We start from the raw sequence: 23,822 nt of genomic DNA, 5'->3' as shown, positions 1-23,822 counted from the left end.
CAGTATCAACTCTTTTTAAGGTACCGGATTGCTCTAGCTCTTGTCCTTGCTCTCCATCTTCATCTGGCTAAAATTAAAGCTTATCGGTTATATATACAGATCAGAGTTTGTGTATAGTAGTACCTGTGAGTTTGCAAGAACGTCGTACTCATTCTCCTCTAACTCTACTGAAGGTGCTGGGGGAAGTGGCCTCTTCTTGATGCCTGTATGTATAATGTACACCATGCATGCATATGGCAAATGATAAATATTTATTAACATACTTTCGGAAGATTTGTCTTGACTGCTACAGTTACTACTTAAGCTGGGTGTTGGACTAGCACAGTCCAGCGAGTCAATACTTTCTTGAGGTAGTGACCTCGAAGCTAGCGAAATCTTTGGCTGAAGATTCTGCTCAACCACGGCTATATTGCCTTCGTTATTTCACGTTCAACCTTACTGTATTGAGCATCACTGGGAACAATGCTTTTTACTCCCTCTAGCTGATCCAAAAGTAAAGTTGTTACCTGCTGTATGCTCTGAAGTGTTGCTGTGATTTGCCCTAAGGCTGAGGCTTCCTGCCTACTCGATTTGCTTACCTGAGTACAAGGCTTTTGTTTCTTAATATACTTCTCCAATTCTTTAGCTAAATCTTTTCTGTTGATGTTTTCCATCATCTTGGCCAATGGTTTTAGATTTGAAGCTGAAAACATACCCCTCTTCTCCAGCTCGATAAACACACTGGTTGGTTCCAGATCTGAGATGGTCAGCTCCAGTGTAAACAGAAGGTGGCGCATGTCTTTGTCTCTCATTTGCTGGCAGATCTTCTGGAACAAAAATGTCCTGTACATATTATCTCTGAGAGCCATTTGCAACTAGTCTCGTGGAGCAGCCGATATAATTATTATCGTCTGGCAAATTACACATTAGCTACTTGTGCAGCGTCAAAGTGGCTGTTTGCATTGATAAGTGGTTAGTGGTTAGAGGACGGATGTGTGAAACCACATAATTAGATTTGCCAAATCTACTTTAGCTACCAGTGCAGTTGTGCGGTTTCACAACTTACTACAAACACTTATCAGCCACTTAGAGCGCCACGATATTTGTGGCGCGGTCAACACAACTCTGTGCGGTGAAATTGGCCAGACCCTCTTTCAGGGTCTGGGTCTGCGAGACTAATTTGCAACTTACTGGAGTCCATATTTACCAGGATCTAGAAGCTCTTGATCAGTTTACATAGAGCTAGCAGCTAGATATAGATCTAGATCTACATATAATTTTGTCTGGAATTTGTAGTGCATGCGCACTGAATGCTAGTCTCATGAATCAGCCGCACTTTGATCCTGACAAAGCAGATCTGGTGACCGAGCTGATTGATAGCGGGTGAGGACAGGTCATTAAGTAGCCTCGATCCCAGGCCGAGTTTTCGCTTTTATAACGGTTAGGCGAACAACTGGGCCTGGTACTAGTTGTTGTCTGCGCATGTAGGACCAGAAAGCCAGAAATCGGAAAAAGCGGAAGTGAAGGTTAAATGAGTGGGCGTAGCAGGGCAATGCATTCCAAGGTTAACCCTTGACTTTGCGCAGATGTAATGAGATGCTCTTGCCTGATCACTCTACTAGTATGTTAGTAAGTAGAGAGCTGGCTAGCCTCGATTCCAGGCCGCTTGAACAAGCCTTATTCAAGCGGCCTGGAATCGAGGCTAAGAGCTGGCCAGCCTAGTTTTAAGAGTCAGGTAAGTAGACTCTTCATTGTCTGCAGTATAGAGCTAGCTACTTGCACATGTCTGCAGTAATTATGTCTGTACACTGAGCTAGATTTAGTATGATTATCATAATTATTTTAAGGTGTGTTAATTCAGCCAGTCACCTAACTCCTACTTATACTGACTCCCCAATTTATTGTCCTGAGGTTATTTGGCTCTACTGAACACGCCGAGCCACTTTTCTGACTTTCTGAGAGCCATGAATCATGGCTCTCAGAAAGTCAGAAAAGTGGTTCGAGAACGGGAACTGGAATAATTATGTTCAGTCCTGGTCTATAGACAAGTATCAGCCAATAAGTTATGTATACTGGAACTTGCTGAGAAACTTTTCTGACTTTCTGAGAGCAGTGATTCGTTAACGGGAACCCTGAATATATTCAGTGATACTCAAATTTACAATTTTGAGGTTACTTTAATCGACTGGAACTTGCTGAGCAACTTTTCTGACTTTCCGAGAGCTGTGGTTCGTTAACGGGAGCCCTGAAAAATAACATATTCATGCAGTGCTGGTCTATAGACATGCATGCAGATATAAGCCAGTATGTTGATATATATACTCAAGTTTACAATTCTGAGGTTACTTTAATCGACTGGAACTTGCTGAGCAACTTTTCTGACTTTCCGAGAGCTGTGGTTCGTTAACGGGAACCCTGAAAAACAATATATTCAGTGCTGGTTTAGACATGCATGCAGATATCAGCCAGTATGTTGATATATATACTCAAGTTTACAATTCTGAGGTTACTTTAATCGACTGGAACTTGCTGAGCAACTTTTCTGACTTTCCGAGAGCTGTGGTTCGTTAACAGGAACCCTGAAAAACAATATATTCAGTGCTGGTCTAGACATGCATGCATGCTGATATCAGCCAATATGACTCTTCTGAGGTTACTTTAATCGACTGGGAACTTAATTGCTGAGCAACTTTTCTGACTTTCCGAGAGCTGTGGTTTGTTAACGGGAACCCTGAAAAATAATATATTCAGTGCTGGTCTAGACATGCATGCAGGTATCAGCCAGTATTTTATATAATTATACTCAAGTTACAATTCTGAGGTTACTTTAATCGACTGGAACTTGCTGAGCAACTTTTTTCACTTTTCGAGAGCTGTGGTTCGTTAATGGGAACCCTGAAAAATAATATATTCAGCATGCAGATATCAGCCAGTATTTGATATAATTATACTCAAATTTAAAATTCTGAGGTTACTTTAATCGATTGGAACTTGCTGAGCAAGAACTATAGCTGAGAAACTTTTCAGACTTTCCGAGAGCAGTGATTCGTAAACGGAAACCCTGAAAATATGGTCAGTGCTGCATGGTCTTAGACAAGCAGGTATCAGCCAATACGTTGATATGCCCAATTAAGATTGAGGTTACTTTAATCGACAAGAAATTGCTGAGCAACTTTTCAGACTTTCCGAGAGCAGTGCTTCGTAAACGGAAACCCAGAAAATATATTTAGTGCTGGTTTTAGACCAGCAGGTATCAACCAATATGTTGATACAACACTCTTCTCGGGTTAATTTAATTGACTGGGAACATGCTGAGCAACTTTTCAGACTTTCCGAGAGCATGCAGTGCGGAACTTGACCCTGAAAATGTTCAGTGCTGTTCTTAGACAAGCATGTATCAATTAATACCTATATAATTATATACCCAAGTTTACAATTCTGGGGTTACTTTAATTGACTAGAACTTGTTGACTTTCCGAAAGCAGTGATTCGTAAACGGAAACCCTGAACATTTGTTGAAACACCCCTTAATATAAGGTATATTCTATACCATGCAGGATCCAACACAGTAATGATACACAAACGATCTTCATTATATAGTCAAGTCCAGTTATGTATATATTATAGTCTACAGCTATACAATAATTATAGATGTAGGTATGGATATTAAGCAGGACGATAATTATCATGAGGTAGGCAGTGCATGATGATGCTGCAATACTAGAGATGAAAAAGATATGAGAGTGAGTGAGGAATGCTTAGAATGTGCTGAATCAGAGGTATACAGGCATAATTATAGTTACAACATATTAAACTGTCGATGTGTACAGTGTATTAATTACGTAATGGTTATGCTACGTTTATAGTTTTAGTTTTGTGGTAACGTGCCAGGCCAGTTTCTTAAAATAATTGTCCCCATATTGGAAGGCATGCAAGCATATCCCTACCAACGATCGGAGCGCCCCAATGATAAAGGCTTACTACCATACACATATACCGTGACAATCTGTCAGTGGGTGAAATTGAAACCCATTAACCAACCAGAAAGAAAAGCGCATGTGTTGTGTACAGAAGAAAAAGGATGCCATCAAAGGGAGATTAAAAAGAAATTCGAGCATTAGAGGTGCAAAAATAATTATATCAATAGTTCTTGACTCAACCAGAAAATCAAATTAAAGGAAGATTTGAGAAAACCATGCTTTAATAATTACGTCCAGTGCATTCAAGCAATCCTTAGCATCAAGTTCTAATGAGCATGATAGACTATCCTGTAGACATATAATTTAGGTACAATTGCAAGTGGATAATGTCTTGCGCATTGATGTCTTTTCGAGGTATCTCATTTTGCACAAAGCAACAAAGCAATCAGCAGTTGCGTCTCCAGATTTTTTTGCTGATTTTCGATTTTTGTTAATTTTGGATTTCTGGTTCGGCTTGAGTGTGAAAGACGTTCTGAGTTGTGTGTGTCACTATGACGCTGAAAGTGAAAATTATTCGAAGCAGTGCTATATAATTATACTGAGACATCTCAATCCCAGCTAGGGCAAGGTAACTGCATGCATAAATTGTTTTATGCTGTAATAATTAACACTGTGCATTCTCTATATAATTATAATTATATAGATCTGCTATAACTGCAATGCATGTGACTGTTTAATTTAGAAACCAATAGATTCTGTGAGGTATGAAATCAGTTGATTGTATCTGCATGTACACATTGATGGTGTCCTGCATGCATGCATGTGTCCAATGAGAATTATTTATAGAAGAATGAAGTTTGATAATGTCTTCGTTCTTGATGTAATCTGCTGAAGATGTCATGATCAGGTCATTTATGCATATTATATGGGAACATGCAGTTAAAACATTCCAGTAGTTTTAAGCATCTAAATAGTGTCATACAATTTGTCTCACTTTTTTCAAAACTCAGCTAGTGTATTTAAATAATTATATAGGGCATACTCTTTCAAACTGGAAAAGCTCTGTTACCTGTACTATGTGCATGCATGTGAATGGCATTACACACTATTGGTGAACTGATAATTATATGAAATGGCTGAGTGCATGTTATACATGTACCCATGGCTATAACTATGCCATGGTATTATGTGAGATACCGTATACGTATTGTGCTAGAAATAATATACGAGCATATAAAATTATGTATTTTGGCCAATTTTAAGGCTCCTATATAAAACGTTATGTGACATTTATTTATGCCGTTTCGTCTAGTATAAATGCCACGATTTCAATGGGAATTGTTCCCTGCATGCAGGCCTCTAATTAATTGTGCGATGTAATAATTATCATAACCGCTCGTATTAGTTAGTATATATCTCGCATTAATATAGCACTACGTTAACGGCAAGAGCATAAATAATATAAGAAGAGAAGAGTGTCGAACTACCAATACCTCTATACACAAAACTGTGCACAAAGTAACGTGATATCCTGTCAATTGCGCAAGCTTGCGCACACATTACGCAACGCACAGAATTTGTTAGCAGTGAGTAAAGAGTGGAAGTGAAGAGGATCAACCCGACTATTGTCTCTATTTATGATTTTTGTGAAAAGATAGTCTTCTATCAGTGTGCAGTGAGCAGCTCTGAACGTTGAACGCGAACGAATATATAGCTAGAATCAGATGTCATTGTACATGCACCCCTAAAAACGTCACGGTTAACAACATTTTCTAGGAGATTACTAGTAAGTTTACAGTATACTTCATCACATGCGCGAGTCATGTTACTTTGTGCACATTTTTGTATAGAGGTATCGGTATAGTTTTTCTCTGCTGATATATATTATAGGCATACATAATTATACATATCATGCATGCATATAATTATACTAGACTTTGGAATGAAGAATTTGTTCGTGTATACAGATTCCCTTGTCTTCTTTGATTATTCAATTTAGAGGTGATGATATAAAAAGAAAGAAGGGCTTGTCAATTAGTTGAGACCGACAGACAGGCATCACTAATATGATGCCGCTGAGTATAAAACACATAATTGTAATGGACAAACACATAACATTATAGACAGATTATTAACGCTATAGCTATAGTTCTGGTAAGTTCTTATGCATGCAGTTCACCATACATCTGTTACAAGGGCATAGGTATAGTGGATTTAGAGAACAGCTTTTTGGGGTTGCTGCTAGAGTTTGTGCTAGCTATAGGTGCATGTGTGTCATAATCAATTTTAGGATCATGCAGGGATTGGTTTTGTAATTGCAGTTCCTCTAATTTGCATAGCTTGATAGTATAGTGTATATTTCCTTAATCCATGCAAGTTTTTAACGTTATATCTTATTCCTTGGTGAACCAGTTAAGGACGCTGTTGTGGCCGTTGCATGTCTGTATATACAATAGCTGATGTTGTCTGTTTTTAGTTCTATATAAACAGGCAGTTTTAACATATTGGGAGGCTTAGGGAGATGATTGGGTGGAAGTAGCTACTGCTGAAGTTATATAGCTTGAATTGTAAAAAAAAAGTTACTTGTGGATCAAATAGGCAGCTTATAACTATATAGTTGGCTGTGAGAGAGAATAAAACCAAGAAGTGGCGGTTGGAGTATAGTTATATACCTTAAGGTGACATATTTTTGCGTGTATTAATTTCTGCTATTTCTGCGAATGAGAGTAAAATCGCAAAAATTAATACTCGCAAATAATTGGCCGCCCTCTTGTTTAATGTATCCAGATAGACATTTCGCAAAATATTATACCGCAAAATGTACAAAACTGTAAAAACGCAAACAAATCTACCTGTGAAAATATGTCACCTTAAGGTAATAAGGATTGGTTGATCCACTATACCGGCCTCTCTGGTGTATCTGTTAAAATATATAAATCTAGAATATTGCCCTATATATGTGTGAGGGAGGCTATCAGTTGGATAATTAAGTTTCAATGACACAATTAACATTTAACAGCCCCATATTAAAGCCTGTCTGGTATGTATACGTTGTATATATATATATTATTATCTTGCTTTGTATGTCTACGGGATAGGGATAGTCCATGCATAATGCTCATTATATAAACTTGATGCTATAAAAGGATTGCTTGAATGCATTGGATGGTTTATTCTCAAATCTTCCTTTGATTTTCTGGTTGAGTCGAGAACTATTGATATAATTATTTTTGCACCTCATCTTCGCTAATGCCAGAACACTTCATGGAATCTCTTTCTTTGACAGACTTTTTGTCAATGGTTGAAACACCTGTGGCTTGGTGTATTTAATTATAATTATGGTGTAAAAAAATTATTGACATAATTATTCATTTTACATACTGACAGATTAATTGTCACGGTATGGTTACGGTACGGCCACGACAGTAGTAAGTCTTTTTTATTGGGGCTATCCAATCTTTGGTAGAGATATAATCATGCTTGCCTTCTGTAAGCAACATAAATTATACTGTGTGTCAGGAAGTGCTTGGATGCACCAGAATCACCTGCATTACAGTTATATATAGGACATATAATTATATATCTAGAGACGATGGTGTACAATCTACAAGCTTAACTATAGCGATTATTATCTACTTGCAATATAGTTTATGTTGTAACTATATACGCCTGTATTTATCCAGTGAGAGTTTTCCTCACTCTCTCTCATAACTGTCTTTCAATCGCAGCATCACATCACTGCCTATATACTTCATTGTCACTGCATGCTCGTCCATATACCTATTGTATATATAGGACTGGTGTAGACTATACGTATATATACACTGCCAGGACTTGACTATAATGAGGATTGTTTGTGTATATACTGTGTTGCATGGATCCTGGTATAGAATTTAGTCTACACCCATGACACACACTATATATATATTATATCAAAATAATTATCAAGACAATACACAGTATACTATACATCTATTCAAGCAAAATCTATAGTAATTAGCTGCTGACAACACACTATATATAGATGCATGCATGGTCATGCAACAAACCAGGTACACACCAGTCTATCAGCCCAGCAAAATGAAATTATAATTATAGTATAGAGTCTATGTATAGTCCGTACACTTTGATTCAATCTCTATAGTCAGAACTCAATACAGTTTCTCATGAGATTGAATCTTCTGTCACGAACTTACTCAAAAGGCTATCTTTGCACTGAGCCGTGAATAATAATCTTGCATCTAGTGAAATTGTAATTAACATTTGAATTACTGCCCATGGAACGTCAAGAGTCGTTCTAGTTGAGTAAAGTAACAATAACTGAAGGTATGGATGGACTGACTGCCTGCATTGCTTGTCCGAGAAATGCTTTTTATGAATTATATACAGTTGAATCACTACACATGGAAAGTCTGAAAAGTTGCTCCAGGAAGTTCCATGCAGTCGATTAAAGTATAGCCTCAGAATTGTAAACTTAGGTATTATCAACATAATTATTGGCTGATACCTGCTTGTCTATAAGACCAGCACTGAATATATTTTCTGGGTTTCCGTTTACAAATCACTGCTCTCGGAAAGTCAGAAAAGTTGCTCAGCAAGTTCCCAGTCGATTAAAAGTAACCTCAGAAGAGTGTATCAACGTATTGGCTGCTACCTGCTTGTCTAAGACCAGCACTAAATATATTTTCTGGGTTTCCGTTTAGGAAGCACAGCTCTCGGAAAGTCAGAAAAGTTGCTTAGCAAGTTCCAGTCGATTAAAGTAACCTCAGAATTGTAAACTTGAGTATATATCAACATACTGGCTGATATATCTGCATGCATGTCTATAGACAAGCACTGAATATGTTATTTTTCTGGATTCCCGTTAACGAACCACTGCTCTCGGAGAGTCAGAAAAGTTGCTTAGCAAGTTCCAGTCGATTAAAGTAACCTCAGAATTGTAAACTTGAGTATATATCACCATACTGGCTGATATCTGCATGCATGTCTATAGACCAGCACTGAATATGTTATTTTTCTGGATTCCCGTTAACGAACCACTGCTCTCGGAAAGTCAGAAAAGTTGCTTAGCAAGTTCCAGTCGATTAAAGTAACCTCAGAATTGTAAACTTGAGTATATATCAACATACTGGCTGATATCTGCATGCATGTCTATAGACCAGCACTGAATATGTTATTATTTTGGATTCCCGTTAACGAACCACTGCTCTCGGAAAGTCAGAAAAGTTGCTTAGCAAGTTCCAGTCGATTAAAGTAACCTCAGAATTGTAAACTTGAGTATATATCAACATACTGGCTGATATATCTGCATGCATGTCTAGACAAGCACTGAATATGTTATTTTTCTGGATTCCCGTTAACGAACCACTGCTCTCGGAGAGTCAGAAAAGTTGCTTAGCAAGTTCCAGTCGATTAAAGTAACCTCAGAATTGTAAACTTGAGTATATATCAACATACTGGCTGATATATCTGCATGTATGTCTATAGACCAGCACTGAATATGTTATTTTTCTGGATTCACGTGAACGAACCACTGCTCTCGGAAAGTCAGAAAAGTTGCTTAGCAAGTTCCAGTCGATTAAAGTAACCTCAGAATTGTAAACTTGAGTATATATCACCATACTGGCTGATATCTGCATGCATGTCTATAGACCAGCACTGAATATGTTATTTTTCTGGATTCCCGTTAACGAACCACTGCTCTCGGAAAGTCAGAAAAGTTGCTTAGCAAGTTCCAGTCGATTAAAGTAACCTCAGAATTGTAAACTTGAGTATATATCAACATACTGGCTGATATCTGCATGCATGTCTAGACCAGCACTGAATATGTTATTTTTCTGGATTCCCGTTAACAAACCACTGCTCTCGGAAAGTCAGAAAAGTTGCTTAGCAAGTTCCAGTCGCTTAAAGTAACCTCAGAATTGTAAACTTGAGTATATATCAACATACTGGCTGATATCTGCATGCATGTCTAGACCAGCACTGAATATGTTATTTTTCTGGATTCCCGTTAACGAACCACTGCTCTCGGAAAGTCAGAAAAGTTGCTTAGCAAGTTCCAGTCGATTAAAGTAACCTCAGAATTGTAAACTTGAGTATATATCAACATACTGGCTGATATCTGCATGCATGTCTATAGACCAGCACTGAATATGTTATTTTTCTGGATTCCCGTTAACGAACCACTGCTCTCGGAAAGTCAGAAAAGTTGCTTAGCAAGTTCCAGTCGCTTAAAGTAACCTCAGAAATTGTAAACTTGAGTATATATCAACATACTGGCTGATATCTGCATGCATGTCTAGACCAGCACTGAATATGTTATTTTTCTGGATTCCCGTTAACGAAACTGCTCTCGGAAAGTCAGAAAAGTTTCTTAGCAAGTTCCAGTCGCTTAAAGTAACCCCAGAATTGTAAACTTGAGTATATATATCAACGTACTGGCTGATATCTGCATGCATGTCTAGACCAGCACTGAATATATTATTTTTCAGGGTTCCCGTTAACGAACCACTGCTCTCGGAAAGTCAGAAAAGTTGCTCAGCAAGTTCCAGTCGATTCAAATAACCTCAGAAGAGTATATATCACCATAATTATACTAGCTGATATCTGTATGCATGTCTATAGACCAGCACTGAATATATTATTTTTCAGGGTTCTCGTTAACGAACCACTGTTCTCGGAAAGTCAGAAAAGTTGCTCAGCAAGTTCCAGTTGATTAAAGTAACTTGAGTATATCAACATAACTTATTGGCTGATATACTTAATTGCTTGTATATAGACCAGGATTGAACATAATTATTCCAGTTCCCGTTCTATAATCATGGCTCTCAGAAAGTCAGAAAAGTGGCTCGGGGTGTTTCAGTATAGAGCCAAATAACCTCTGGACAATAAATTGGGGAGTATAAGTAGGAGTTAGGTGACTGGCTGAATTAAAATGATAATGTTAAATTCATACTAAATCTAGCTCAGTGTACAGACATAATTAATTCAGTCATTGTGCATGTAGCTAGCTAGAGTCTACTGCAGACATGTGCAAGTAGCTAGCTATTATATCAAGTCTATACTGCAGACAATGGAGAGTCTACTTAAAACTAGGCTGGCCAGCTTTCTACTTACTTACATAGACTAGTAGAGTGATTAGGCAAGAGGATATCTCATTACATCTGTGCAAAGTCAAGGGTTAACCTTGGAATGCATTGCCCTGCTACGCCCACTCATTTACCTTTCACTTCCGCCTTTTCCGATTTCTGGCTTTCTGGTCCTACATGCGCATGTGTCAGTCGTTCGTCAGATTCTGACGAATGGATATTCTCGTTCACTTTTGTGACATTTATATTCGTGTACTATCGTGTACTAGAAGTCAGTTCCCGTTTTATCATTATTGGAATCGATTGGAATGGCTCTTAGCTGAAGCTTCTCTCTTCTCTGAAGCTTATTCTGAAGACTGAACAACAAGGGAAGAGGTATAAAGCTTTGTCAAGCTTGTTAAGGTCAGATATTTTTGTGTGGGCCCTATGGCCGGCTATGCTATCAAGTCTTGTTCATGTTTGGCAAGAATGTAGGTAGACTATAGTTTCATCATTAATATGGTGGATCAAGTGAAGAGTGTGAGCTAGAGAACTTGGTGCTGCCATCATCAGCTCGTCGACAATGACACTATAACCGAGAAATTTAATATGTATAGATCTACACGTATTTAAAATGTCTACTTCTCTGTACAGGAGCAATGGCTAATATCCAGCTATCCCAACAGTGCTCCTCTTGGCTATACTAACGGACGAGACTGGACAGTTTGAGGTAAGGGTTTAACCGTCTTTGGTTTCTTTTAATATTGTCCTATACTCACAGACACAGGACTGGAGTATGACCTGCTCATTCGAGCGTTGCTGGGTAGCTCAGAGACATCAAGAGAATCTACGTTTTCTCAAGCAATGAGTTACGAGTTGGGGCCTAGAATCAGAGAAGTCCAGCAGCCTGCTAAATCTTTTTGAAACGTAATTTGAAGGCATTCAATCATCCTGAAGTTGCCCTAGGTCACTGTAATTGTGCTGCAGCACAACTGGCAACTCCCCAGGCCTTTGTGAAGCATCTCCCTATGTGCATCTTTTGTGTATTCACTCTGTGCATTTTCTGTGTACAAATTTCTATTATTGATTTATTAAATATTTTTGCCGACCACAAATATACAATGAAAATTTGACGCATGCACAGACACTAGTACCAGGCCCAGTTGTTTGCCTAACCGTTATAAAAGCGAAAACTCGGCCTGGGATCGAGGCTAGTCAATAGCCTCGATCCCAGGCCGAGTTTTCGCTTTTATAACGGTTAGGCGAACAACTGGGCCTGGTACTAGTTGTCTGCGCATGCGTCAGTCGTTTGTCAGATTCTGACGAATGGATATTCTCGTTCACTTTCGTGACATTTATATTCGTGTACTATCGTGTACTAGAAGTCAGTTCCCGTTTTATCATTATTGGAATCGATTGGAATGGCTCTTAGCTGAAGCTTCTCTCTTCTCTGAAGCTTATTCTGAAGACTGAACAACAAGGGAAGAGGTATAAAGCTTTGTCAAGCTTGTTAAGGTCAGATATTTTTGTGTGGGCCCTATGGCCGGCTTAGTCTCATGAATCAGCCGCTGTTCTTTTGGAACCACCGTCTGAGCACTCTTGTCATGAAGTCATTTCAAAATGGAATGTTGATTGCTCACAAAACCAATGGAATGTAATTAAATTCGTGATCTTACGCCCACACATATTTCCTAATTGTTATACAAATTGCCAAGCGAAGGCATCTCTCTCTACTTGTGTTTTGCTGTGGTGCTAAATCTGTGCCCAAGGACCCCTGCTTGCCTTGCTTATGCTTCGTAGCAGCTTCTATGTATGAAGTGTTTACCATGCGTAATGCATGCGTAATGATTATCCAAATGCGTTGAGCAAAGTGCAGTTCTTTGCTGCCTCCAAGTTCATCACCTGACTGGACTTCTGCAATTTGATTGGTCAAGACGGAATTCCGTCTTGGCACATAAAACAATGACAAGAGTGCTCAGACGGTGGTTCCAAAGAACGGCGGCTGATTCATGAGACTATGGCCGGCTATGCTATCAAGTCTTGTTCATGTTTGGCAAGAATGTAGGTAGACTATAGTTTCATCATTAATATGGTGGATCAAGTGAAGAGTGTGAGCTAGAGAACTTGGTGCTGCCATCATCAGCTCGTCGACAATGACACTATAACCGAGAAATTTAATATGTATAGATCTACACGTATTTAAAATGTCTACTTCTCTGTACAGGAGCAATGGCTAATATCCAACTATCCCAACAGTGCTCCTCTTGGCTATACTAACGGACGAGACTGGACAGTTTGAGGTAAGGGTTTAACCGTCTTTGGTTTCTTTTAATATTGTCCTATACTCACAGACACAGGACTGGAGTATGACCTGCTCATTTGAGCGTTGCTGGGTAGCTCAGAGACATCAAGAGAATCTACGTTTTCTCAAGCAATGAGTTACGAGTTGGGGCCTAGAATCAGAGAAGTCCAGCAGCCTGCTAAATCTTTTTGAAACGTAATTTGAAGGCATTCAATCATCCTGAAGTTGCCCTGGGTCACTGTAATTGTGCTGCAGCACAACTGGCAACTCCCCAGGCCTTTGTGAAGCAGCTCCCTATGTGCATCTTTTGTGTACTCACTCTGTGCATTTTCTGTGTACAAATTTGTATTATTGATTTATTAAATATTTTTGCCGACCACAAATATACAATGAAAATTTGACGCATGCGCAGACAACTAGTACCAGGCCCAGTTGTTCGCCTAACCGTTATAAAAGCGAAAACTCGGCCTGGGATCGAGGCTAGGCTAGTCAACCGATTATACGCCATGACGTCACGTTGCGGGAACACCCCCGCAGCCATATTGATTTTTAAAAAATGCACAAATTAATCAGTTCTTAGAAAACTGTTCGTAACTTGAAAGCGCTTCGACTTTTGATTGTGCAAGTTAGACTAGGAAGAAAGACCAGTCAAAGATCTACAAGATGATGCCCGAATCGCTTACTATCTCGAAGGATTGGCTGTGATCTGCTTCTGTCAAGCGGTAAGTAGTAGTTACGTATAATACTGCTTTGTTACATGGCTTTTTAGATTCGCTAGAAGCTTCATACAGCCTAATACTTATTGTAGTAAGTATATAGGACGTAGCTGTAGAGTTTGTAGTGCTGAGAAGCGTTGCTTAGCCTTTTTCTGTGCAGCTACACAAGGTACTGGGTGTGGCTTATAACCTGAGGCAGCTATGTGTAAAGAGAAACAGTGACAGTGGTAAAAAGGTGAGTACAAGCTTCCTAAGCTGTATGTTGACTCTACTGAATGTTTAGAGTCTACTTTAGGGCCTGCATCACCTATTATAGACTTCAATTTATTTAAAATCAGGCCCATAAAATTAATATTAAAAATACAACCGGTTGTAGTTGCTACAGTACTTGTTTGTACTTGTTGCATGCGTTTGTAGAATTGCTAGAAGCTCTATGGTCTGGTACTGACTGTACATGGTAGATAGTAGTTGTATCTAGAATTGGTAGTGCTAAGCAGCATTGATTAGCCTTCTTTATGTACGTATGTACACTACATGTAGGTGTGACTGGATCCAATAATCAGAGGTGGGGCCACGTATGTACAGTGACAGTGGCAGTAGCAACGAGGTGAGCCAGGATACGTATTACGTTTGTTGACTACACCAACATTATGTTTAGAACTCGTTATAATTATATAGTCCTTGAATAGTAAAATAATAGCCTCGCCTTTTGTTCTTCGAACCTTGAAAAACATTTTTTTTACCATCAGTAACGATTATAATTCTTTGCGTAACTAACAATAGATATAAAAAGTGTCTGTGGCTACTGCTGATACTTTGCTGTCACACTATGCACTGCCACTGGGTCCCTTTTGGAGTACCTTGGAGTCGCCTCTGTCAAGAGTAGAATACACGGTTAGACACACGCACACATACAAGCACACACACACACACACACGCAAACACACACACGCACGCACGCAAACACACACACACACGCACACACACACACACACACACACACACGCACGCAAACACACACACATACGTACGCAAACACACACACACACACATACGTACGCAAACACACACACACACACACACACACAAATCCACTTACACACATACACACACACACAAATCCACTTACACACATACACGCGCACAGACAATGCCATGTACAGGAAGGTTGACGTTGGTGGTAGGACTTTCACAACAGTGCTCAGCTCATGCAGTGTCAATGTCCTATCCAGATCTACATTTTTGATAATTTATTGTTGTAATTATTGTTGTACTGTACCGGGTATTTGATAATCTTGTTTTTATTCTATACATTGAGTGAAGCCATTTTATTTATTGCATTTACCTTCAAGCTCCTCTCCAAACTGTTCTCAATCAGAAAACTCATCATCACTGCCCTCCATGACTGGCACATCTCTGTTACCTTGCTGTACTCTGGCTAGTGGGTAGCCTACAATTTCATGCAGCACCTCCTCACTGATCTAGTGTGGCCTCTTAGCCATGCTAGTAGCTCTATATAATATTTTGATAGTGTTTGTTCATGCCAATAATTAATATTTAATTTGTAAACTAGCTACATATTCAAGCGTGTATTGCCAAAATATTTTCTGCACAGTACGAAGTTTTGACTGCATATATACTTACCTGAACAGTAACTGGACGTAGTAGTAGCGTTAACTAACAGGACAGTATGAACTAAACATGTGCAACTAGAAGGATTCACATTTTTTATACACCATCAGTTTACAAACCAGTTAAATGTGCAAGGTAATCAGTTCCAACAGGCATGCTCTTGCTTGCCCCCTCAACCATGTAATATCATAACCACAGACTAGACATCAACATAGAAGGCATCAACAACCAACAAACATACATCCTTCATCACAATGTCTCACTATACACATGTATACACATAGACAGAAAGTAAGTACATGCATGTGTATTGGATGCATACTCTAATATAAAGCACACAATCTTAAGTTTTTTGCATCCATCCTTTGTGACGCATCCATCCTCTTTATCAGATAAGTGACGTTTATAAAAATGAGCACCATGTGCCTCTAATGTTGACCTATTTTGAGCAGCAACGACATCATCTATAGTATACTTGATGAAGGAACAGCCTGAAAAGACGATAATTTATACGCACATAATTCCGTGCCAGTAATGAAAGCATCGCGGCCTCAGTGGAGGCACCTAACATATGAAGCTACTAGATCTAGCTTTTAAATTTACATTGGTGCAAAAGTGGGAAATCATCAACCATGATCGTTTCTAAAAAGGTTGCTGAAAGTTCAAAATCCATAAATTAATGGCTGCATGAAACAGCTAAATGCAGCTTTGCAGACTCTAAGGTAGAGTATAGCAACACTCCATGGACAGGTTTTGCTACGCACTGTTCTGAAAAAGGCTACAATGGCATTCCAAGCAAGCAAAACCTAGCTATATCAGTAACTCGAGAACAAAGCATTATTTTACAAATCCACAAATTGCAATCTAACGTGACGAGAAGCCTATAGAAACTCTTACTTGCATTTCTGAATCATTGATCCTTGCATGGGCAGCAACAGTCTACACAGACACACAAACACACTACCGTATACCTCGCTTGCGCATGCGCACACCAAGGCTTAATTATACAGTATAGGTATACACCAATGCACGTGAAAATGAATATCCAGCTCTACATCTTGAGTGCTAACTGCTTGTGTGGCAAATTTGCATCAATAAGTACCCCCCAGTGTGGTTGTCAGCATAATATTATAGCAAAACCTTGTAAATTCAAAGGTTGAAAAAGCGAATCACAAACAAATAGAGGTACCGTATATCTTATCGGACCGCAGAAAATAATTATTTTGGAAATTGTCCGAGTATAATTGGAACAGATTTTTATAGAGCATGCGAAGTGTCCGGAATAATTAGAACAAGCAAGCAGCTGCATGCGAGCTAGCTAAGTTTAATAGAACAGTGTGTGACTGAATAGTTGCACTAGCTATCTAAAACTAGCTACTCAACTGCAAGCACTCTAAGTCTTACTTGCAGTCTATGAACGTAACTCAACTTTTAAAGGTATTGTCCGTAATAATTATTAAAGAACTGGAGTGTCCGTTGTATTAGAACAACAAAAATTGCCCCAAAAAGTGTCCGGGGTAATTACCGATAAATTTAGAAGATATACGGTAATCACATGGTGATATATACCTCTTCATTTATCCGTTAAAGTTTCTAAAATCACACTGAATTGTTTTGCAATTTAGCTACAGCTGGGTCTTGGAGACCACTAGAACTTGACATAGTTAACATGCTAGGTCATGATTTTCTCTTTACACCTCAACCTTATATCGTGCTAGGTCAGGAATTCAGCAAGCAGGCATGCTCTTGCTTGCTCCATCAACACCTCAACCATTACCACAAATTCAAGAACAGTTTTGTGATGTTTAAATGTATAAATGACCCATATAAAACTATACATACATGTTCTATTTTGTGGGCTTCACTAAACATATTTATCTAACACATTATAGTCTACTTTGTGGGCTAACAGTCATCTGTAACAAAGACTTCTATTACATCCATTCGATTGACTATAATTATAACAAACTTTCAAACTATACAATTTACTGCACAAACAGCTTTCAAATTGTATGTGTTACCTCAAATATCTATACTACACACACGGCTAGGTAACAAAGTGATTACCTGTACCCAAAAACCAAGTAAAAATGACTACATGATACGCTACACTTTTACTGTGGCAACAAAAACCATACACAATTATTGTTCTCTAACTAGCTCACGAGATTTGCCTTATTAGTGGACAATTTCCGAGGTCAACGTTTTTGCACTAAATCATCAAAGATAATATTATCTTTGATGATTTGGTGCAAAAAGTTGACAATTTTATCGTGAATTTTGGTCATCATCTTCCTTACCACAATTATTTGTATATTTAGTACATGGTTTAGTGTTCTATACCAAGTTACATGGAGTTGCCTGTCAATTATAATGATTTAAATAGCTAACTAATAACAATAATTATAGGGGGTGTTACGACCGGAAGTGGGCATGACCTTAAATTTTTTGCGCACAACCTTTCCAAGCTTCCCCTCCCCAAACTTAAAATCCTAGATGAAACCCTGCGCTGATGTGTATCATGCACATGAATATCTAGGCTGTTGTCCAGCTACATGGAATTGCGACTTATTTGCCTTAGATCGCAAAACTGTGCCGAGCAGCAGCTACAGAAGTTAGCAAAAGTGCTAACTAGCAAACTATAGCTGTCCTACTGAATGCTATGATTTTCAAACGCATCACATCAAGCTAAGAAATTGCTTCACTGCGAGCACAATAGTAGAAAGTATGGCTCTTTGCAGTCCTGAAATAAGACACTGAAGATCGGAAAGATGATCAAAGAGCAGATTGTGTTGACTATGATAGCACAGCTAGAACACCATGTACGATGCCAGGAGTGCATGAATGACGATGCGCATAACAACAGAGGGACATGGAAAATTTGCTCTGGATATCAACCATGAAAACTATTGCTTTTCGTTAAAAGTAACCACCAATGACACCACACCCCTAAACATGTACGACTCACCTTCTGCTGGTCTTCGCGATGTAACAGGGCAAAGGTCATCGGAGGGATGCAAGAGTGTAAAAAGAGTAGGCAAACCCTCTAGACCACACCCACCATCGCTCGGAATACTCCTCTCCACCAGCAGACCATTGGCAAGGGACCAAACACACCGAACCTGGAGAGTAGACAGTATGCTGAGTTCAGACACAGCAACTTTATTTTGACTATAATCTGCTCATTTAATATTCAATTTTGTTATGTAAACCAGAGTCTAGATACACGTTTCATGCTGTACAACATTAGGTGGGGGGCATCTTGTGGCCAGTACTGAAATTAACCCATAGAACACCTTTTAATTACGTTCAGGCTTGATTCCCCCTGAGTATAGGGGCCTGGTAGAATGACTAAGCTCAGCATTTTTAGTGTCTTGATTTGGAGCTTTAAAAGTCTTCATATCCATTGAATTTTTCACAATAGTTGGCTCACCTGAAATGGCAGGGTGACATAGTGTACTGCTCCAGTGAGTAGGTAGAGAGTGAGGCACTCCTGCTCTCTTATACACACTCCTCTTAGCTTTTGACAGTCACCATCTGTTGTGTCTGCAGTGCATACATGTGTGTGTGTGTGTGTGTGTGTGTGTGTGTGTGTGGTGAGCTGCCACTCTCAGACACTGACGACTACAAAATGAAAACACCTTTTAACTACAGTGGCCCTGAAGGTCACTCAGTAGTTGTGTTCTGAATAGATATTGAGCCGCTCTCACATAATTATTGTTGTTGTTGTTTAGTTCCTCAAGTAATGTTTTTCTTTCACTAACTTCACATGATTATAATGCAGAACATGAATATTATTATGCCGACTAGGCTATAATGTGTATGGCCTGTATTTCTGTACGAACTTGTCTTGTAGCTCTAGTTGTGGTCTATACCTATAAGGTTAGGTTCATGGTACAGCGTAGTGCTGCATGTGTACAGCTTGGATCTTGCTATACTTGTCTACTTACTTAGCTAGGCCTTGGGCTCACCGCTGCTAGCACTAGGCAGATACTTCTAGATTAATCAAAACCACACCCATAGGTCAGCGGTCACCAAATTGACGGTTAAACTAGCGAAGCTCAACTGCAGAACACCAAGTTGAGAATACAACTACTGAGTGACCTTTTTTAACACAATTTCACAAAACATCTCCGTTCCTACTTCCTATTTTTATGCCTCGGTGCGCATGCGCAAGCAAGGTATACGGTAGTGTGTTTGTGTAGACTGCTACAGCTGCTCAAGGATCAATGAAGTGCAAGTAAGAGTTTCTATAGGCTTCTAGTCATGTTTTCTTGGATTTTAATTCGTGGATTTGCAAAATAATGCTTCGTTCTCAAGTTATGCCTAGTTTTGCTTACTTGGAATGCCATTGCAGCCTTTTCAGAAGAGTGCGTAGCAAAACTTGTCCATGGAGTGTTGCTACTCTACTTAGTAGTTAGCTCTGCACTAGAACGCTAGCAATTGGAAGCTGCAAGAGTGAGAAGAGAGCTGCAAGGCTCTGCTGATGCAGCCATTAATTTTAGACCTGAACTTTTGGCATCGATCGTTTTTAACACAATCATGGTCGATCATTACCCACTCTTTGAGTTTGCATGCAGCAAGTGCAAAATAGTAATGTTCATCATGATTGTGTATATAAAGCTACTATTATAATAGCTTTATGTTATGTAGCTTTGACACCTCCACCGAGGAATCAGCACCCGCGGTGCTTTCATGTTTAACTAGTAAGTGTACCTTTAACCAAAGATAAAGGAAGAAAGGGATTCATTTGACCTCGAATAACTATCCGTGTTGCCCCGACTTTACTCGAGGCTGTCTACTCCAACGTGGAAAGAAAATCCAGGCTGGAAACGGTACGTTGCGGATTGAGGATTGTCTTACTGTCAGTATAATAAAACTGCTGCTGATCGAGCTTACATTTCATTTCTATACTTTAAGGACATGTGTGATCCAGGACACTACTTAGCCTCTTTCACAAGGCCTCGGAAAGGATGCCTGCTACTGCTTGCGCATGCGCAAAAATTTTGTATATTTTCCCCGTAAAGTTTCTCTTCCCAGAAAAAATATCCTGAACTTAGAGCACTGAAGCGCTAACCTTCAGCTGTAGATATGAATCTATAAAAATCTGAGAAATAAATGCAGATGTATATAGGAGCATGGAAGCTGGCTAGTAAGCATGCAGCAAGTTAACAGGAACAATACAATTGAGAATTGAGTTTTAGTAGTGCATGAGACATCACCATGGACTCGAATCATATCAAGAGCAAAGAATTAGCCTGTATGGAGTCTTATGGCTCCACATACGTACAATCTGGCTATAAAGAAGCAACCAACCACAATTCTAGATTTCTACTTTAGGGACCCTGTTCCATTGTTCCTGGTAAAGGATCACTTCAGCTGAAAACACACACCTCGAATAAAGGCCACGTGTAGACTAGCTGGTAGGCAGCCAACATGCAAGTTCTAGCTTCTTACGAAAGAAGTTTACTAATAACTTGTTGTGTGAAGGCTATCCATGCTGTAATTGCAGCGCCATGGCAACCAAGTGAGTAGATTCACCTGTCACAAACAAACAAACAAACCAACGGGCTACTATACCTGCTGGCCACGGCACACCCTCGGGTAATAAATGTATAAATTCATACATATTAAAGTCGTACACAGAGCTATATAGCTAGCTCTCATTGTAAACTATGTGTAGATTTAAAGTAGTTACACCATTCCAGACTCTTCAAAATGCTCAGATATGGAATTTTAGGAGAACTTAGAAAGGTCTCCATAAGGCCTGAAACAATTAAAAGTGTTTACTAGGGTTTGGCGGCGGGCAACACGGATGGTTTTGGGAATATGGAATATGTCCCCCCGCCCCTCAATGCAAAGCCAAGGAATCATGTGCGTGGACTTCTGTTTCCAATCCCTCTCTTCCTTAATCAATGCTTTAACAACTACACCTTCCCACTCACTCACCATGTCTGGAGCTGTCCTCAAACTGACACCACAATGCCTGCAACACTGTTGTCTCCACACTGTACGACACCCTAGCAATCTTCAACTCTGGCGTCAGTCCACAATACCACACCACCTGATTGCCTCGCACGAACAGCTCGTCTTGAGAGCCAGTCTCAGGATCAACCGCCACCTGCCACTGGACCTGCATAAAGCAAAATAAAATGTATGAGTGAGCAGCTACAAGATTATGCAAATCAATGTATACTTTTGAGTTTGGTTTTTTGCAAATCCATTCAGATGGCTTCCCTGGTTTGAACTGGTGCAGGACATTCAGATTGATGGCTGCCACATTGCTGCAAGCTTTGCTCAGATTAGCCATATCACATTCAGGTAAATCCATGCAGATGAAGCCACGTGGGCTTCTTTACAGATTCAAAGTAACTTGTGATCATTACCGTTCAATTTTCATAATGAGGGAAATTCCCTTTGCAACACGCCCACTGAGCACAAACTACAAACACTGAGTCTCTACAGGCTAGCTGCATGCATGCATGCATGAGCCTGCACTCTTATTATAGAACTTGAACTATGCATCAGCTTATCTTCAAAGCTGCCATGCTGCATGCATAATCGAGTAAGCTTAACATCTACTATTAAATAATCATTACGACAGCTTGTCAGAACAATTAAATCACAGCGTACATGAAATGTACTTGCAAAATAAACAAGTAGGATGCAAGTCGTGGTATTAAAACAAGAGGTGCCACTTATGTTCATGTATACAGTTCAAAGTCATGCAGTTGAGACGTGAGAAGTTTCCATCTCTTCTTGTTCTAGAGGCCACTGGAATGGGCCCAGCCTACAGGGGAGGAAAGAAGAAACAATTTTTATGAATGGTTAAAAAAAAGACTTGGTCAAAACATTAAATACACTATAGATTATACATTCCACATTGAATGACAGTGTTATACTCTATACAGCCAGGAGAAATCTACAGTCACTGCATGATTAATGCATGCATTCGAGGAAATCTCATGCAGTGCCATTGTGTGCCTGCAAAGCTCATCTAGTGAGCTGCATGGCTATATAAGGCAATATGGCTATAATTACTTCCCCACTCATGCAGGGAGTCTCGCGGGCCATACTGGTATATGCATAATTATATTTGAAGCAAAAGATAAGATAGCGCAACTATTTTTAATCGTATGATGTAACTATATTATACGAATCGTACATGCAGTGAGTGATAAAGCTAATTGTACAGGGGCTTGTTTTCGAATAAAGGAGGCATCACAATAGTATGATTGTTAAAAAGAGATCAATAGCACACTCATAACAAGCCGCCTGGCAAGGTAAATAGCACTTGGCTTTGCCTCGTTCAATTAGAGACCTGTGCTAGTATAAGCCATGATTACAACTAAGTTATAGACACATCATTAATTTTACAAAAGCTTGTATGTGAACTCACTAGCCCACACCCACGGTCACTGAGAACACCTTCACCTGACCAATCTCGTATTTCACACTACACAGGATCGTATTCGCTGGGGGAGGCAATAAAAAGTGGGAGTAGATACGAGTGTAGGGACAACAATGTACACCATTTTAGCTGGCTACACACATTTTGAATTATTACTGAATGGAGTGTTACGAGAGCCAAGGCAATGCATGCGCAAAAGTTTGGAACTATCCATTACATTTATTATCATATGGGCCCTCAAATTAAAGCTGCAACTGAACATAATTATTATAGTCACAAAAAACAGAATGTTCTGAGAATAAAAAAACATAACATGTATAGTAGAAGCAAAAGCACACTTGTTTTTTACACTTTATGTGTGCAAAATTAACCTGTATATTGCGGTGAAGAACCGGTATTTTGATTGATATGACCCAATTAAAATTAAGGTGTCATTCAGGTCGATCGTATACGTACGTAGCTACCGGTAGTCACGCAACGCTCATGGTGGGCTCTCGAAATACTGTTTGTTTCAGAGTGGTAGATATTTACCTATGCATGGGCATTGTCATCTAGTTTGTTAACTGAAAATGGGAATAATAGTTATAGTATAGATAATAAAGCATATTGATGCAAGACGCAAGGTAAACAAAAGAGTGTATTTAAAACTGTCGTATCATGGATTCAATTCTCTAAACACAATAATTATAAATTAATACCCTAGGCCTATTATAGTGAGATGAGAATTTACATACTGTGTAAGCATCTTAGAATCAAACACTATATACATGCATTCATGCATTGCCATGTAGATCT

At 39.2% G+C, this 23,822-nt stretch overlaps 1 protein-coding gene and 3 long non-coding RNA genes across 4 annotated transcripts; 2 read left to right on the top strand and 2 right to left on the bottom strand.

The window, feature by feature from the left end:
* Nucleotides 1-406, bottom strand: LOC135348617 (uncharacterized). The gene is made up of 3 exons (XR_010398794.1): nucleotides 264-406; nucleotides 124-203; nucleotides 1-67 (listed from the first exon to the last, which is right to left on the bottom strand). It is a non-coding gene; the product is annotated as an uncharacterized LOC135348617 (long non-coding RNA).
* Nucleotides 407-12,509: 12,103 nt separating this feature from the next.
* Nucleotides 12,510-13,634, top strand: LOC135348615 (uncharacterized). Its single transcript, XR_010398786.1, has 2 exons — nucleotides 12,510-13,266; nucleotides 13,318-13,634. It is a non-coding gene; the product is annotated as an uncharacterized LOC135348615 (long non-coding RNA).
* A 212-nt stretch (nucleotides 13,635-13,846) lies between these two features.
* LOC135348614 (uncharacterized) lies at nucleotides 13,847-15,295 on the top strand. Its single transcript, XR_010398785.1, has 5 exons — nucleotides 13,847-13,990; nucleotides 14,145-14,219; nucleotides 14,525-14,591; nucleotides 14,768-14,878; nucleotides 15,132-15,295. It is a non-coding gene; the product is annotated as an uncharacterized LOC135348614 (long non-coding RNA).
* Nucleotides 14,822-22,009, bottom strand: LOC135348613 (anaphase-promoting complex subunit 1-like). The gene is made up of 6 exons (XM_064546886.1): nucleotides 21,813-22,009; nucleotides 21,566-21,749; nucleotides 19,050-19,162; nucleotides 15,330-18,738; nucleotides 15,114-15,218; nucleotides 14,822-14,857 (listed from the first exon to the last, which is right to left on the bottom strand). Exons 1-4 carry the CDS (start codon nucleotides 21,945-21,947, stop codon nucleotides 18,523-18,525), a joined length of 648 nt encoding a protein of 215 aa, XP_064402956.1. The 5' UTR covers nucleotides 21,948-22,009; the 3' UTR covers nucleotides 14,822-14,857; nucleotides 15,114-15,218; nucleotides 15,330-18,522.
* Nucleotides 22,010-23,822: the final 1,813 nt, after the last annotated feature.

This window comes from Halichondria panicea, chromosome 15 (genome assembly GCF_963675165.1).
Source record: "Halichondria panicea chromosome 15, odHalPani1.1, whole genome shotgun sequence".
Classification (NCBI taxonomy): Eukaryota; Metazoa; Porifera; class Demospongiae; order Suberitida; family Halichondriidae; genus Halichondria; species Halichondria panicea.
The sequence above is the reverse complement of the archived record's forward strand: the minus strand, read 5'-3'. Positions and strand labels throughout refer to the sequence as shown.